General features: G+C 36.2%; 1 protein-coding gene across 1 annotated transcript in view; it reads left to right on the top strand.

Moving 5' to 3' along the window:
* Positions 1-6,444: 6,444 nt before the first annotated feature.
* Positions 6,445-16,208, top strand: part of LOC150088456 (hypoxia-inducible factor 1-alpha-like) — a 433,924-nt gene continuing 424,160 nt past the window's right edge. Inside the window, exon 1 of the mRNA XM_090369521.1 lies at positions 6,445-6,491. Coding sequence (XP_090225647.1) covers positions 6,460-6,491 — 32 coding nt within the window. The 5' untranslated portion in view covers positions 6,445-6,459. The remainder of the gene's footprint in view (positions 6,492-16,208) is intronic.

Raw genomic sequence — 16,208 nt, 5'->3', positions numbered from 1 at the left:
CCACACAGAGTGTGTCGCATCACTTGCCCACTAGTGATTACCAGAAATGCGTGGAATATGCATATTATATGTTTCGGCAAATATAGAAAAAGAGTGGTCACGTGGTGCTTTCTTGATAAACAAAGTGTATTCGATATTCTGATGGGAAATTTGGTCTAGAGCAAATCCTCAACCCTACGGAGAAATCCGCAATAATTTTCCTAAGGATGTTACAGATTTAATTCCTCCTTTATCATGAAACTTGCTTTATTGAAGTATCGTAATGCGGTGCACATTTTCAACATCATGGATGCTCACTGCGTTCCTTTTCTATCATAATTTATTGTACCAGCAATGCGAAAATGGGACATGCTCAACACCACTATATTTCGGCATAATGGCGCACCCGCGCCTAGTTACTGCTTTCCTACTTGACATATTTCCTGAGTGTTATATGGTCATCGCTTTGCTTCCAAGATCGCTCTGATCAGAACTTGCTGGATTTGATTTCTGCCTTTGGATGTTTTTAAAACAAGCGAATGTTTACTTTCCATTCCGCTCTTGACGCATTGAAAGAGGCAATATCTGGTAGTATTGAGAGGACGTGATCATATCTGTTAAGCACAATGTTGTTTTCAGGATTTGTTAAAGTGCTTAGGCAGGAGAGTGGACACCTTGAACATTAGTAAGGTATCATTACTTTTACTAATTACTAGTATTTTTAATGAATATTTTCGGTACGTACTCAATTGCGCAAAATTCTACTTGTAGCGATTATGGGAATTAAAGTTTTCTTGTATGTGAAAAGAACTCGCGGTACTTTCTTCCTATTTGTGAATACCCCAGTTCATTTTGCCTTGGGATTTACGAGTGTCTGTGCGGTAGTATCGCCACCTTCCTCCCAACACCAGGTGGAAAAGGCCCGGGTTCGAATCCCGTCGATGATGCGAGGAACTTTTATGGGTTTTTTTCACTCCGTGGCTGAGTTAGTTGTTTTTTTTCCACGGAACCTTGGGGTTTTTCGTTCAGCAAAGCAGGTAAATCGGCCAGAAAACTCACGCAATACAGACACAATACAGATAGGTAGGAAATTACATTTCCAGGGTGACCCTAATAAAATAGGTGGTGTTTTTTTTTTTTTTTTTTGGATTTATGAGTGTGCGAGGACAACTCATAAGCCGATGGTCGAAATGACTTCCAATTTACGTGTAGAGGTACAAAACATTACACGCAATTTTGGCAACATTTGATGTAAAATTAAAATAAAAAAAAATAATTTATAGGACTTAATTAGATTCATGTGATATAAAGAAGAATGGTTAGCGATTAATTTGCTCAATGTTTTGTAATTTTTTCTACCAATAACAACTTATACTTACTAACAGCATGTTGAATAACTGAGTAGTATATCTGAACTGATTTTCCCAGTGCGTTAGGAAATGATGGTTTTTAAATCTGCAAAGCATCATTGAAGCATCACGATAGATGACGTTGTGTTCAGATATTCCTCCATAGTCAAAAATCATTTGAAAAAAACTGGTCACCAATTTTTTAACAGGAATTACAATGTTGGAAGAATCTCCACCTTGTATAAATTCCACGTTCTTGAATACAGTTTGAAGAATGAAGCAATGGTACTCGCCAGTCACAGATCATTTTTGAGGTCCTGTCGATAAATTTTCTTAAATAAATAAATCATAGCGAAAATTAAAAAAATAATAATAAATGAATTGCAGTAAAACTAACCACATGAAATGATGATGTTTCGTTGCACTCGGCGATCTGTCTTGGAACTTCCTGATTTGCGTTTCTACACAAAGCAGGAGGTTCCAAGCATTTTTTGCGCTTGCCCCTTTATTGCTAAAGTGAGATCAGCAGAAACTGTGTTATCTGTAGAATTATCAGCTGTACTCGACTTTAAATTGTGGCCCACCGTTAATCGTTTCCTCATTGGCCACAATGTGCATACACCAAATTTTTATCCATATAGCGTAATAGGTTGCCTCTTCGGATGTGCTTCGACTTGTGTCATCCTGTACGTTATGAAAAGCATTTTGTAGATTCAACACAACAGCATTTTACGAAAAGTCAGTATTAACTATAAAATATAATATTTCTGACCTGTTTTATCTGAAATATTTTATTTATTCGACCAAGATTTTTAAAAAAGTATTTCTCTTTAATTATAATCATTTCATTTCATCTTGCGATCTCTCTCTCTCTCTCAAACAGAATTATCAAAATGCGGTAAAACAGAATTATCGCGACTTCCAACAGTTACACGCTGCACATCGTACTCAATACTCTGAGTGCTCCCCTATCTACACAGACGGTTCAAAATCAAAATATCTAGCCGGAGCAGAAGCCTTGCTTCCAGATACAATACTAGCATATAAACTCCCTCAAGAGTGCAGTCTACACTTCAGAGCTATAGAAAAATAAAAATAATAGTTTTTGATCACTTTAAAAATAAATACCTACCAGATATTAATATGTAGAATAGATGTGCGGAAATTTGCCTTTAGCCAGCGGGTGATTAATTGCTGGAACAAACTTTCATCTGTCGTTGTGGAAATTGATAGGTTAAATAAATTTAAGGAGGAACTGGACAGGCATTTAGAGGGAATTGTTTTGTAAATTTTTTTATTTTTATTTTTATTTTTGGCTGATGCTCCATAAGCTCATACACTTGCTTTCTTGCATCACATGCCACTACTGCTACTACTACTATTACTACTAGATGAGCATCCTCTACACAGACTGCATGAGTACTCTGCAGACTTTTGCAGGGCACAAGATTCTGCCATCCCATCTTTATCCTGGTACAATATACTTTATTTAATTTTCAAAGTAGAAAGGACATCCGTTTTGTTTGGACACCAAAGCACCCCAGTTTTATGAACAAGAGAACCTTTCTCAGTATATAATGATTACAAGCCAGACATTCAAACTGTTTGATATAGCGGCAAACATCGTGGAAAAAGCAAGTCTCAAACAAATTATATCAAATTAAGTCAACCAACAGAACACTGATCATCTAGACTCACTTTATGAGCGAGAACGTCGATCCACCTTGCATTTTACCACAGAACACATGAATCTTCCCTAGACTTGAAGAAATTTTAAGTGAGAGAGAAAAATATATCGATTACGTTTTTTACCTTCTTAAAGGCAATCAATGTAGTTTCACCTCTTGAAATGGTGCACCATGATCGCAAAAGTCGGTGAGCCAATACCCCGACAAACATAATCATAAATTTGTATCGCCAGCTTGACATACTTTAACGTTTAAATTAAATTTATTAAATTTACTGGTATCACTTTTGTTTAGCAACCTACTTGGTCTCTTCATCAGTGTTGAAAAATTAAAACGTAAGGATCAATTAATATGCACCTGAGGTTGTCTAGGAATGATGCTTTCACAGATGAAAGAACTAAAACAGGCCACGCAGTATATGGTCATAATTGTAGATTTAATTTATTATTAAGTTAGTAAAATTACATTCAACAGCACACAATTTGAATTTAGCCTTTTTTCCACATATTTTGAGATTAACTCGACTAATATTGCATGTTGAAATTTAATGCAATATTGAAAGTGCATTTCAATTCAATGTTGAAATAATATCGCGAACAAGGCCGGATTTACACCGCTGGACAAGGCCGGACTACACCGCTGCACCATGGTAAACCATGGTGCAGCGGTGTAGTTGCTCCAGGGCCTGAACATTGCTGGACCCTCATTCCAACAATTACTGTAAAAAAATAAAGTTTAGTTTTTAATTTCATTTCATTTACAGCAATTATTGCTAACTTTCGTTTTTTATGTATAATTATATTTAATTCTATCCTCCATCCTAGAACAGAATGGAGGATAGAATTAAATCATTAATCCCAAATTAATCCATTTCTTAGACCGAGTTGCTTTACCATGAGAATTAAGTTCAAAGTCGAGGCTTCAGAGGTCACTGCCACGAAGGAAGAGACTTACCTAAATGCCCTAAACATCGTTTATCTTCTACTTATATGATGACAGATGCATCATTTACATTATGCCCCTTGAAGATAGGTCAGCTTTTCTTCCCATTCTCAACTGAACTTAGTTTGTTACGATGTTTTAAGAACGAACAACAATTTTAATGAGGAATTTAAGAAAGATGACAATGCATATTTGAGGCAATTAACATTTTAGAATAACTCTCATCATCTGGAGCTGCTACCTTTATTTTTCTCTCTGTCACCCAACTTGAACCCCGTTATCTGACGAATGCAAGTTGCAACTTTATGTTTGAATCATTGAATTACCAAATCGTTAAGAACTAGTTGTTCTGTTCGTCTTCCGGAGAATGAAAACGAAAGTTCCGTTATGACTAGACTTTGTAAACAACAATTATCAAATCAAATTTTGAATTTTGTTTTATAAAATTTTAAATTTTACTTAGCAACTAAAGAGGATTTATACTATTACGATAAATACACAGTTCTGAATGGTAAAAACCAGGTATCGTTAGCACCATAAAACAGTGTCGTGCTACTAATAGTGTTCTAGTTGTAATTACATTTCTGCAGGTGCAACTATACTCACTGGTCAAAAAATTAGAAACCTTTATTCAATATCTAGTAGGACCACCTTTTAACAGAAGTATAGCTCGTACAAGTCGTGGCATGGATTCAACTAAGTGTCATAGAATCTAGTTCCAAATTTCAGAATTCTTCCATCAGGATGTTTATCAGCTGCAGTATTCTGTTCGGTTGAGAATTATGTGATAACTTACATTTCCATACCCGTACGTTTAATTATCTGTTGATCAATTAGAAAATGTTTCTAATTTTTTGGCCGGTGAGTGTCCTTTTATGCAGTTGCTAAAGAGGACATTGAACTTCTAGAGATTGTCCAAAGAATGGCAGCTAAATTGGCTGGGAACAATAAGGGTTTTTGCTATGAGGAGCATCTCAGAAGAATTATTCAATCAGGTCAGGTTTGATCTGATTGAATAATTTAAGGCTGTTTAAGGCTTTTAAAAGAGTCCTCGCCAGTAGTAATGTGGTTATAATCACCGTCCTCCCACAGCGGGTGAAAAGGCCTGATTTCGAAGTGAGGAATTTTTATAGGCTTTTCGCAACGTAGTTGAATTACTCGATCGAGGGTCGGATGGTTTTTCTATTAGAAACTCGTGTTTTTTGTCCAGCAAAACAGCAAACAAACTTAAGAATATGCGCTACCCAACACAAATATATTAACATCATATAGACTTACTAGTCTGGCACTTAACACACACAGATGAAACCAGAACAAAGGGATGCAACTATAAAATTTTGTGAATCAAAGATTAGATTTCATAAAGTTCAACTTCGAGCAGCATGTTATTGATCATTGGAATATGTTGAATCCCGACCTAGTTGAGGTAGAGAGTCTGATGAAATTCATGGGTGAATTGGATAGTGATCGACTGAATGCAAATCTGCTGTCAATTCCAATACACTGGAACAATGCTTGGATTAACTTCACAGGATTAGTTATTAGATTTAAATTTCGTCCGGTATCTTCACAATACTTCCTGACCAGTCATAACAGGAAATATAAATCTCGTTAAAATAAAATTTCTGCGATGTTATAACGGCAATCGTAGTTCCTGTCATCAATTATCCTAATTTTTTGAGAACTGGCCTTACTTCCACAACGGATGCAAAAGCCCTAGGTTCGAATACCTCAGTGAATGACGAAGAGTTTTTACATACGTGTGACTCGTTTAAATATTTGAACTGTTAAAAATGTATATTATATTAACAGTTTGATGTCATTAATATATATTTTTAAAATTTGTTACATTTTTAGCATTTGGCCGAACTGGTGCGAACTAGTTGAATGACGGCTTGTGGACAGGTGCAGGAGTTTGCCCGACCATCAGCTTTTTTGCTACAAGTTTATTTTAATCAAATGAAGTTGGCATATAATTATAAATTATTTTATTGGTTTGTACTGTACTATAAAATAGTAAATAAGTGTGCTATAAGACATACGAGTATTAAATATTATTTCCATGCGCGCACAGTAGCCTGGCATATGTCCTCAGTCCTATAGTTCGCTTGGTGCAAGAATATTTACACTCAATGAATTTTGCTGTGCATTCGCATGAACCAAAGAAGTGCAGAATTATATCATTGTAATAACGTTGTGAATATATTTTAGTTTAAATTGAAAAACATTACCTATGTAATTATAGTAACTGAAGTGTATACTAAGTGAAATGTAATACTAAGTGAATACTAATTGAACTTTAATACTAAGTGAATATTAATGGACTTTAATACTAAGTGAATACTAATTGAAGTGCAATATACATAATTGAAGTGTTATGCTAAAACAACTCACTGTGAAGATTTAGCCTTTATTTTTTTTCTAATACTGAAAATTTGGTTTGTTTATTTTAATTAGAAAAAAACACCAAGGAAACTTTTTTGGAACGTGGCGCTCGCTGTATGAGGATAAAACACCATTTTAAAGAATTACGGTAATATTTTTAAGAATAAATAATTTTTTATTCTGAGAATTAAGAAAATTATCTCTATTTCAGTCACAATTCATTCATTCATTCATTCAAAAAAGTAATACAACTTAATGAAAAAAAAAACATATTGAATATTAGTATTAGTATTAGTATTAGTAACGGCCGCATGGTGCAAGAAAGCCTATGGCTTATGCTTCACCAGCCAAAAAAAAAAAAAAAAAAAAATCCGAACAAAACAATGATAAAAACAAAAAAAATAAATAAATAAAATAAATAACTAAATAATAATAATTAATAAATAAAAAAAATAAAATAAAAAGGAAATTAAACCCATCATCCTATGGGCTTCCGTTACCCGAAAGTACTATCCAGATGACCTTTGAATTTCCCCAAACTGTCGGCTTCTACCACCCATGAAGGCAACTTATTCCAGTAATTTATAACTCGCTGGCTAACATAAAACTTCCTGCAGTCCAATCTAAACATTTCCCCCCCGTAACTTGAATTTATGTCCCCTAGTTCTAGCATCATTTATAATCTTGAAAATTTTGCCCTCATTCATTTTACTGATGCCTCTCAGAGCCTTAAACACCTCAATCAAATCTCCTCTAAGATGTCTAGTTTCTAAACTCTGCAACCCACATATTCGAAGTGTTTCTTCATAAGGACGCCCTTTTGCCGATCTCACCAGGCGAGTTACCCTTCTTTGCACCCTTTCAAGAAGCTCGATGTCTTTCTTTAGCTGCTGTCTCCATACTTGAACACAGTATTCCAAGTGTGGTCTAACATAAGCCTTATATAATGGAATTATCACGTCCCTATCTCTACTTGCAAAAGTTCGATAGATCATCGATAGGACACCATGGGCCTTCCTTGCAACCTGTTTACAATGCTCAGAGAATTTCATATCTGACCGTATCGTAACACCCAAGTCCCTTTCCTCCAGTACTGGGTTTAGTTGAACTCCACCAAGTGAATAAGTTTTTTTGGGATTACTGTTTCCCAGGTGTAATACTTTACACTTTGTTGGATTAAATCACAGCTGCCATTTTTCTGACCATTCTTGAAGTCTATCTAGGTCTCTCTGAAGAAGCTCAGCTTGACAGTGATCATTAACTACTCTACCAATTTTGACATCATCTGCAAATTTAGACATCACGCTCTCTATCCCTTCATCAATGTCGTTTATGAAAATTAAAAACAACAGTGGTCCTAATACTGATCCTTGGGGAACCCCACTTCTTACATCAACCCAATCTGAGGAATAGCCATTTATCACAACCCTCTGCCTCCTGCCCTGAAGCCATCCTTCTATCCATCTAAGGATTTTCCCAGTGATTCCAACCTGTTCCAGCTTATAAAGCAACCGCTCATGTGGGACTGAGTCAAAAGCTTTGCTGAAATCTAAATAAACAATGTCGAAATTATTCCCTAAATCCAGCTCGTGAGTGACCCTTTCGAAATAGCGAACCAGATTTGTTAAACATGATTTTCCCTTTACAAAACCATGCTGAGTATCCTTGAGAATTTCAATTCGATCCAAATGATCCTGAATTCCACCCTTGATCATTGCCTCCATGATTTTCCCTACTACTGAAGTCAGACTGACAGGTCGATAATTTCCAACTTCACTTTTAGAGCCACCCTTATGTATGGGAGATACATTTGCACTTTTCCAATCCAAGGGAATCTCCCCAGAGTCTAGTGATGCTCGCATAATTAGCCCCAATGGTTCAATGCACTCGCTTCCCGCCTCTCTTAAGATTATAGGGCATATTCCATCAACTCCAGGAGCCTTACTGGTCTGTAGGCTCGAAAGTTTTTTCATTAAATAATCTTGCGAAATTTCAATATCATTAATTACATATTTTTTAACTTCGCTCCCACAATTTCCCATTGCCACAAAAGGCTTTTCATTTGTAAATATCGATGCAAAATAACTGTTGAGTTCATCTGCCACGGCAGCTGGTGTATATCGTTAAGCCCACACAAGATCGCAAATTTTTATCAACTAATTTACCGAAATAATGCGTTGAACTTACCAGAAATTTACTGACTGCACAAAAAAAAAAAAAAAAAAAAAAAAAAAAGAAAAAAGAAAGAAAGATATAAAAACTATTTCAGCTATTGAATAAAATGATCCACACATCGATTGACTGTTTCGATGTGTGTTTCGTTTTGGCTGAAATGGTGTCAATAGTCGATTGACACCATTTCAACTATTGAGCAAAATAATCCACATCGATTAAAGCGTTTTACAGCCTCTGACAATATGACTACTTACTTGCACATCCTTTAAGAATATATTTCAATATATTCTTCAAGGCTGAAAAGTGACAGTGGCCATACAGTCAAAATGATGCTCGAATGTCAATCTTTTTAACCGTAGATCTCCATTGCTTTCTGGTTAAGTAGATTAGGTGTTGCTGGAGGCCCATAGTTCATCCAGAGCTCGTTCCAGGTTCAGTCTGATAGAGCGGCTTCCCGGGGCACCAGAATCCAAAGGGCGTCAAGTGCTCGAAGAAATAAAGAAAAAGAGAAATAAATATAAATATATAAGAGCAGATATTTTACTTATGTTTGCATTATTTATTTCTTACTTATATTTTAATACTCTTAAAGTCTATATGTTGATTTAATTATCAAAATATAAAGACTAAAAAAATTTCTACTCATTTTTAATTATTTTTAATTTTGATATTTTGCATTCTTATAATACACAGCAAAACTGTTTAATGTTAAACTTATAAATAAAATTTCTGTTTATACTTCGTGTATTTAATCTATATCCTGCCTCCCCCTACTACTGTATCAATAGCAATAATACGCGGTGCTAAAATTTGATTTCTCCCAAGCCGCTGTTTTACCTCGAGCTGGTGCTGAGTACCCATGGACGACCAACAACTCCTGAATATTGAAGTAGGCCACTATTTATGAGTTGGCAGACATTCCAGGAGGTTCGGTCACTGCGTTTTGTGTCTGAGAGGTAAATAAATAAAATTTCTGTTTATATTCCGGGTTCACCAGATAGGGTTAAAGGAATTTACAAGACAGAGAATACAAGAATATTACCGTATTTAGTGGTCATTTGAGCTCGAACTGCGGTCAACTCAAATGCATACTGGTACGCGCGTTTGAGTATGTGTGCGTGTACCACTCGACTATTGGTGGCGTGCACATATTTAACCCATTTCGTAATGAGCTTGTTTTATCATCTGCATGAATTTCTAATGCAAATTTCTGGTGCGTGTAAGTCGTGCATTCGGAACCTGAAGGACTTTATTAATAGTGAATACTCAGATATTTTAATGAAATTGAAATTTAGGCAGTGTTATAAAAGAATTGATTTGTGAAAGACTGTTTCTACCTAATAAAGTGGAAAGGAGGCTTCGTCCAATTGAATCTTACTGCATATACCTTACTGTTGATATATTTTATCAGGCTTGTGTAGATCTATATTATACAAATAACATACATATCCTTTTCATCAGAGTGGCTGAAAGATAGAAAGAACTTTATATTTAAATAAGCAAAGGTTATGACATCTCACGACCCGCCCATGCGGGACCACATTACGGAACATACTAAAAATCAAGGAAGACATGAATGTCCCAGTCGGAACCGCGAAGTGGAAAACGGAAAAACTGATAAAGCTTCTTAGGGTTGTCTCTGTCACACGTCCCCTCAGAGGTCAATGACCGGGGGTTAAAACGAAGTCTCCTACTGTTTTATAGGGAGAGAGGCGGTTGACAAAGACAAAACACACATCTCAGATGTAAACAAAGAATAAAGAAGGAAATCTTAAACTGGAGCAAGTGACTAATAAACAATCCTGTCAGGTTCTCACATTAGTAAAACTCAGGATTAATGAGAGCAAAGAATGCCAAGGTTGAAGAAAGGCTTGATCTTCGACATCTAAACGGCAAAATATTAAAAATTCTACAAAATATTGTAAATTCTAGATATCAAAGTGAACTGGGGAAAGAAAATAAGAATAGTGAAAATAAAGAAAATATAATTCAAAATAAAGCAAAATTCAAAAGCTTACAATTAAAATTTAATTAAATTAAGAACCAAAACCAAATTTGAACATTAGAAAAAAATAGGAAAAGGGGGAAAGAAGAAAAAGGGGAAAAACAAGAGAAAAAAGAAAAAAAAAACAAGAAGAGAAAAAAGAAAAAAAAAAAAACAAGAAGAGAAAAAAGAAAATATGATACATGTATAAATCTGCGGACACGGATTTTTTACTGTGAGATCACGTTCTTTTCAATTTTGGGAATTGTTGCCTTAAACATGCTACCAAAAGTAAGGTGGGGCAGTTAACCCGAGTTGACAAAAACAGGTTTAAGTCACTGTGTGAACCTTTTGGGTCTCCTTACTGTATTACCTCAGGCAATGTGTCTTGCTCGGAACGAGGATCTACTTTTTTTTTTTTTTATTTCGCCGCATATCATGTTCTGTACACGAAGCTCCCCCTCCGTACTTCTTTCCTATTGGGTAGTATAACCTACATCTATCTGCCTCTAAGGTGTTCATCTATGCTGGTTCTTGGGACGATAGCTGTGGTTTAGGAGTCTCATTTTTCACAACCGGTTTGAGCCGAAGCTATGCAATCATTAGGCGACCTGGGGTACAGCGTAAAGTGTAAAGTGTTTTCATGTCTAACGGCACCAAGGGTTTCCCCCATCACCGCGGGGTACAGTGTAGTAGGGGTATCCCAAAATATTTTATTAACACAAAAATCAATAACTGCAGCTATATCAACTAAAAAGTTCGCAATTTTTTAATCGCGAACTTTTATTATTTCGTTATTATTTTAATTTTTTTTCAGTCTTTCGCTGCTTTCATGATGGCTGGAAAAATTTTACGTTGTCTCAAGTTCATTTACTCCTATATTAATTTTTGTTACGCCTATCGATGTGTACCGTTGGTGACCATAAGAATACGATGTACATGTTCGTTCCATCCCCGTACATTACAGAGCACATAAAGTAGAAGCAGCAGGATCGGTTGGTTTTGTTCTTCATTGCTAAAACAAGTTGGGTCTAGGATCTGAAAGCATCGGATGGGGCTAGGTTGAGTGAACGAAGAAGCTTTCGCATCGGAATCAGGGTCGAGAGCCATCCAGAACTGGCCTGAAAAACAGCCTCACTGGATCTGCATTTCCACTTCAACTTCTCTTTTTCTTTCACATCAGAAATTTTATATGATGTCCGAGCCCAGGGAAGCTGACTCCCTTCTTGACGTTCCAGTCCGGACTGCTGCAGCGATCCAACGATCAAGATATTATTGATCGAGTAATACAGTTTTTACTCGATGAGTAATACAGTTTTTTTTTTTTTTTTTTGTAGTTGTTGGCGCATAGGCTTCTGTGGCCGTAATGCACCTCCCAAGGTTTTTGCAGTACTTTGATCCAAGCCCGAGGCGGGAATCGAACCCGCGACCTTTGGGTTGCCAGGCAGGCACTTTACCCACCCGGCTAGCCCGGTCGACGAGTAATACAGTACACACTCGTCAAGGCTGTACCGTGCGCCTTCCTGCTAGATAACAGTCGACTACAGCAGTGGTTTTTGACCTTTTTTTAATAATGGCATCCCTAAGTAATTTATTTTAATTTGTGGCACCCCTACTCAATTTTCTGCCTATTAGATCCGATTCTCTCTCTATCACACACACACACACACACACACACACACACACACACACACACACACACACACACACACACACACACACACACACACACATATAATATTTAAAAAATATGTTATATGATAGTTATTACAATAATATAGCTATACACAAAATTACAATTCATAATACAAATTATATATACAGGGTGTTTCAAAAATGATGGTCAATAATTTAAAGGTGCAAAGTACAAACTAAAATAAGCAAAAAAGTCCTAGTGAACATCGGGCCGCAAATGAACCGTTTTCAAGATAATGCACATTTTCTGTTAAGATCCGCCAAGGACTATGGGAGCACTAGTTTAACAATAAGCTCTGCTAAAGGGTGCTTTTATTAAACATAAGATAATACATTTTTAATTTTAGGTTTCAACGCCACAGGGTTTTACAGATGTTACATGTTACAGGATGTTCTTTCTAACACCCTTTCCTCAACATTAGGTGTTATGCTTTTGGGCCTACTTGCTTGTACTCCATGTGCGAAGCGCCCAACCCATGTTCTCTAAGGCGTTGATGTACCCTGATGAATATGCACTTGTTGGGCTGCCTTCGGCTGGGAAATGCTTCTTGGTACAAACGTGCAGCCTCGAGTGCACTGTCGTTGGCTTTACCATACATGAGGTGCATGTCCGCACACTCTTCGTTGCTGTAACCTCTTTCCATGTTGACTATCCTTTGACAAGTACTAGTATGCCTGCTATGGGATAGAAGAAAGGGGGAAAATAAAATTATATATATATATATATATATATATATATATATATATATATATAAAATTTTATTAGTTATATAGAGGTATTAAATGAACATCAATTAGAGATTACGACAAAATTAAAAATATACCGTTCACCTTTTTGTAATGAAATAAATATATAAATTTTGTTAAAAAATAATAAGTTTAAGTAAATTAAACCAAAATTATGCGGCACCCTTGAATGTTGTTGCTGCACCCTGGTTGAAAACCACTGATCTAGAATGATGGTCATGAAGTTGCGGCAGAAAGTAACACTTGTGGAGGACTAGATACACTGTCGAGGTAATGGCGTTCTCCATTGATTAATAGAAATGGGGCCAATAACTTTACGTATTCACCTTGGCCACATTACCTTGGAGCTATCTCTAACATGTCCATAAGCAAAGTAAGGGGTTTCTGACTTTTAAATGCGGACACGCACCTCATTGAACCACCTTTCACTGCAGTATAAAAAAATCGTCCTTGGAAACAATCTTGAACGTAAGCCATTGTCATGGTTGATTGGCTCCTTTCACGATGGCTGGGGATTTTACGTTGTGGAAGAGCAATGGGCTGCAAGAATTGTATCAAGAGTTTTTTTTATTATTATTACAAATTGTATTATTAAAATCAGTTTATTTCCCAAGAAACCTTGGGTCACCCCGGGACGGCTCTGTGCCAGAAGGGTGTGAATATTTACAGACTAAGGTGCGCGAACACAATGTACAATAAACAAGAGTACATGCGTACTCGACCCAAGACTTTTACAGGATTAAATATACAGTAATGTACAAAATATACAATAATATACAAAATATATGATTGCATGAAGACAAAAAGTCTTTGTCATATACAAATAGGCAAGTTTAAAAAAAAAACACAAAAAAAAAAAAAAAAAACACAAAAAAAAAAAAAAAAACAGTCTGTCCAGGAGCAGGTGAGTATTATAAGCTCATAATCTGGTAGCAGTTCTTGAGGATTTCCTTCCTGTAGGGCTTGTTTTCACAGAACCTATCAGGGTGGATCCTAAATTTATTGAAGATCCGAAGACAATTGGCTGGAAACATGTTCCTCAGGGAATCAATGCTTGACAGCGTAAGACGTAGAGGGATATAGGAGTCGGGATGCTCCCCTCTTGCCCTCCTAGGGCCAGAGATTAATGTGGATACCGATGGAGCATCAATTTGCCTCGTTATAAGCCGTGCGAGCGTGATGACATTTTTTGTCATGATGATATGTCTCCAGGGAGTGGTGCCCAGATTTGCTTGTAGAATAGATCTGGAGATAGTTAGGGGGTGGCCTACCACCCTGTTCATCTATCTAAGCAACCAGTACTCTAAACTGAGATACTTCTGAAGGTGTGAGGCAGGGGCAGATGACCAAATTTCTGAAGCATAGAGAGGAATCGGCGTAATACATCTCAGGATGTGCCGAACAAGCAGCGCTGGCTGATGCACACCAACGAGCGCTTGACGCACTGCCCAAAGAGCAGCGTATGTCTTCTGCCTCATCCTGGCAAAGTGAGGCTGAAATGTGAGCCCAACGTCCCAGGTGAGGCCAAGATCAGTATGAGAGGTCACCTTTTGCACCGGTTCCCCACTGACAAAGATTTGGATATCATTTTTGACTTTCTTCTTGGTTATCGTCAGTTGTGCTGATTTGGAAGGGCTCAGATGCAGCCCTATTGTGGCAAGATAACTTTCCAAGCTCAATATCTGCCTAGAAGCTTGTTGGTTGATATCATGAATCTGATGATTATGATCTGAGCTCACGTAGAACTTCAAATCGTTTTATAGACACGTATAAGGAAATTTTTACAGAAAATCCAATAACTGTTAGCGAAAGGACTCGCCCGATTGATTTAATTATTTTTTCTTTATTCTGGACAAGCTGTATAGAATAAAATGATGTTCGAGACTTTTTATTTATCTTCCATTCTCTTATTTTAGAATCAGTAGTATAAGTGTTTTGCACATGAAACGTCATCATAAGGCTAGCTTTCTTCTATCCCATAATCTTTTTGGAAATTGAAAGTAATGTACTCTAATTATTTTTCAACTTCTTTCCAGTTTTTTTTTTTTTTTTTTTTTTTTGCTGATGCTTTGTATAAGCTTGCTTACCTGCATCATGCTTGCTTCCCCATTATATCAATTAATAATACTAATACTGTATTAATCTTTGCATATTAGACGCCTTTATTTTCTTCGAATTTGTTCATTAGGATCTAAATCCTCTAGACATGGGTGGAGCCTTTCAAATTGAGATACTGTACTTATATCGTAATCGGTAATTTGTTTTTAATTGGCCATTCAGCCTACTGTGCTTTCTTCTGTTATTGTCCTCATTTTCAGTAAAAGAGAACTATGTTGCCCTGTAGTAAATTTAAATTTTATGGTAACTTTTTAAAAATCAACGATGAAAAGTGAATTAGACCACTAAGACTTTACAAACTTTTTGTTCTTCATAATTCTAGAACTATTTAAAATTTGATTTTTTAATAGAACTTTAAACATTTTAAACCCTTCAAATATTAATGTATTCTATCAAAGAACCAATAAAAAAGAAGTTGTTATCAATGGATACAGCTCTGGAGAGCATAGGGGCTTATTAGTGATGTCTTCGTTTAAGTGGAAAAAAAAAATCTAAACTCTGGATATTGGGATTTACTCCCCCCCCATATGTTTAAATTTATTTCTATATGTATCAAGAGGTTTATAGACATTAGCTGTAAATTAATTATGGAAATTGTTTATTCATTCTTGTAGCTCTGTTTTAATACAGTTGTAGTTGTCATATTATGAATGAACGCTTTTTTTTAAAACAGACTTGTTTTTTTTTATTGTATTTATATAGATAGAAATGAAAAGATTACCGACTAAGCTCATCGATAAGGGCGTCATAATCCCATTGTATAAAGCTACTGTTGGACCACGCTTGGAATACAGTGTTTAAGTATGGAGACCGCACCGAAAAAAAAGACATCGAGCTTCTCCAAAGGGTCCAGACGAGTAACTCGCCTGATGAGATCAGCAAAAACGGCATTCATATGAGAAACACTTCGAATATGTGGGTTGCACAACTTGGAAGCTAGGCACCTTACAGGAGATTTGATTGAGGTGTTAAGGCTCTGAGAAGCAAAAGTAAAATGAATGAGGACGAAATTAAATTTTCACGGTTATAAATGATTCTAGAACTAGGGGCCATAAATTCAAGTTACGGGGGGGATATTTAGACTGGACTGCAGGAAGTTTTATTTTAGCCAGCGAGTTATAAATTACTGGAATAAGTTACCTACAT

The sequence above is a fragment of the Mastigoproctus giganteus genome, chromosome 3 (assembly GCF_048544385.1).
Source record: "Mastigoproctus giganteus isolate SK-2022 chromosome 3, ASM4854438v1, whole genome shotgun sequence".
Taxonomy (NCBI): domain Eukaryota; kingdom Metazoa; phylum Arthropoda; class Arachnida; order Uropygi; family Thelyphonidae; genus Mastigoproctus; species Mastigoproctus giganteus.
The sequence above is the reverse complement of the archived record's forward strand: the minus strand, read 5'-3'. Positions and strand labels throughout refer to the sequence as shown.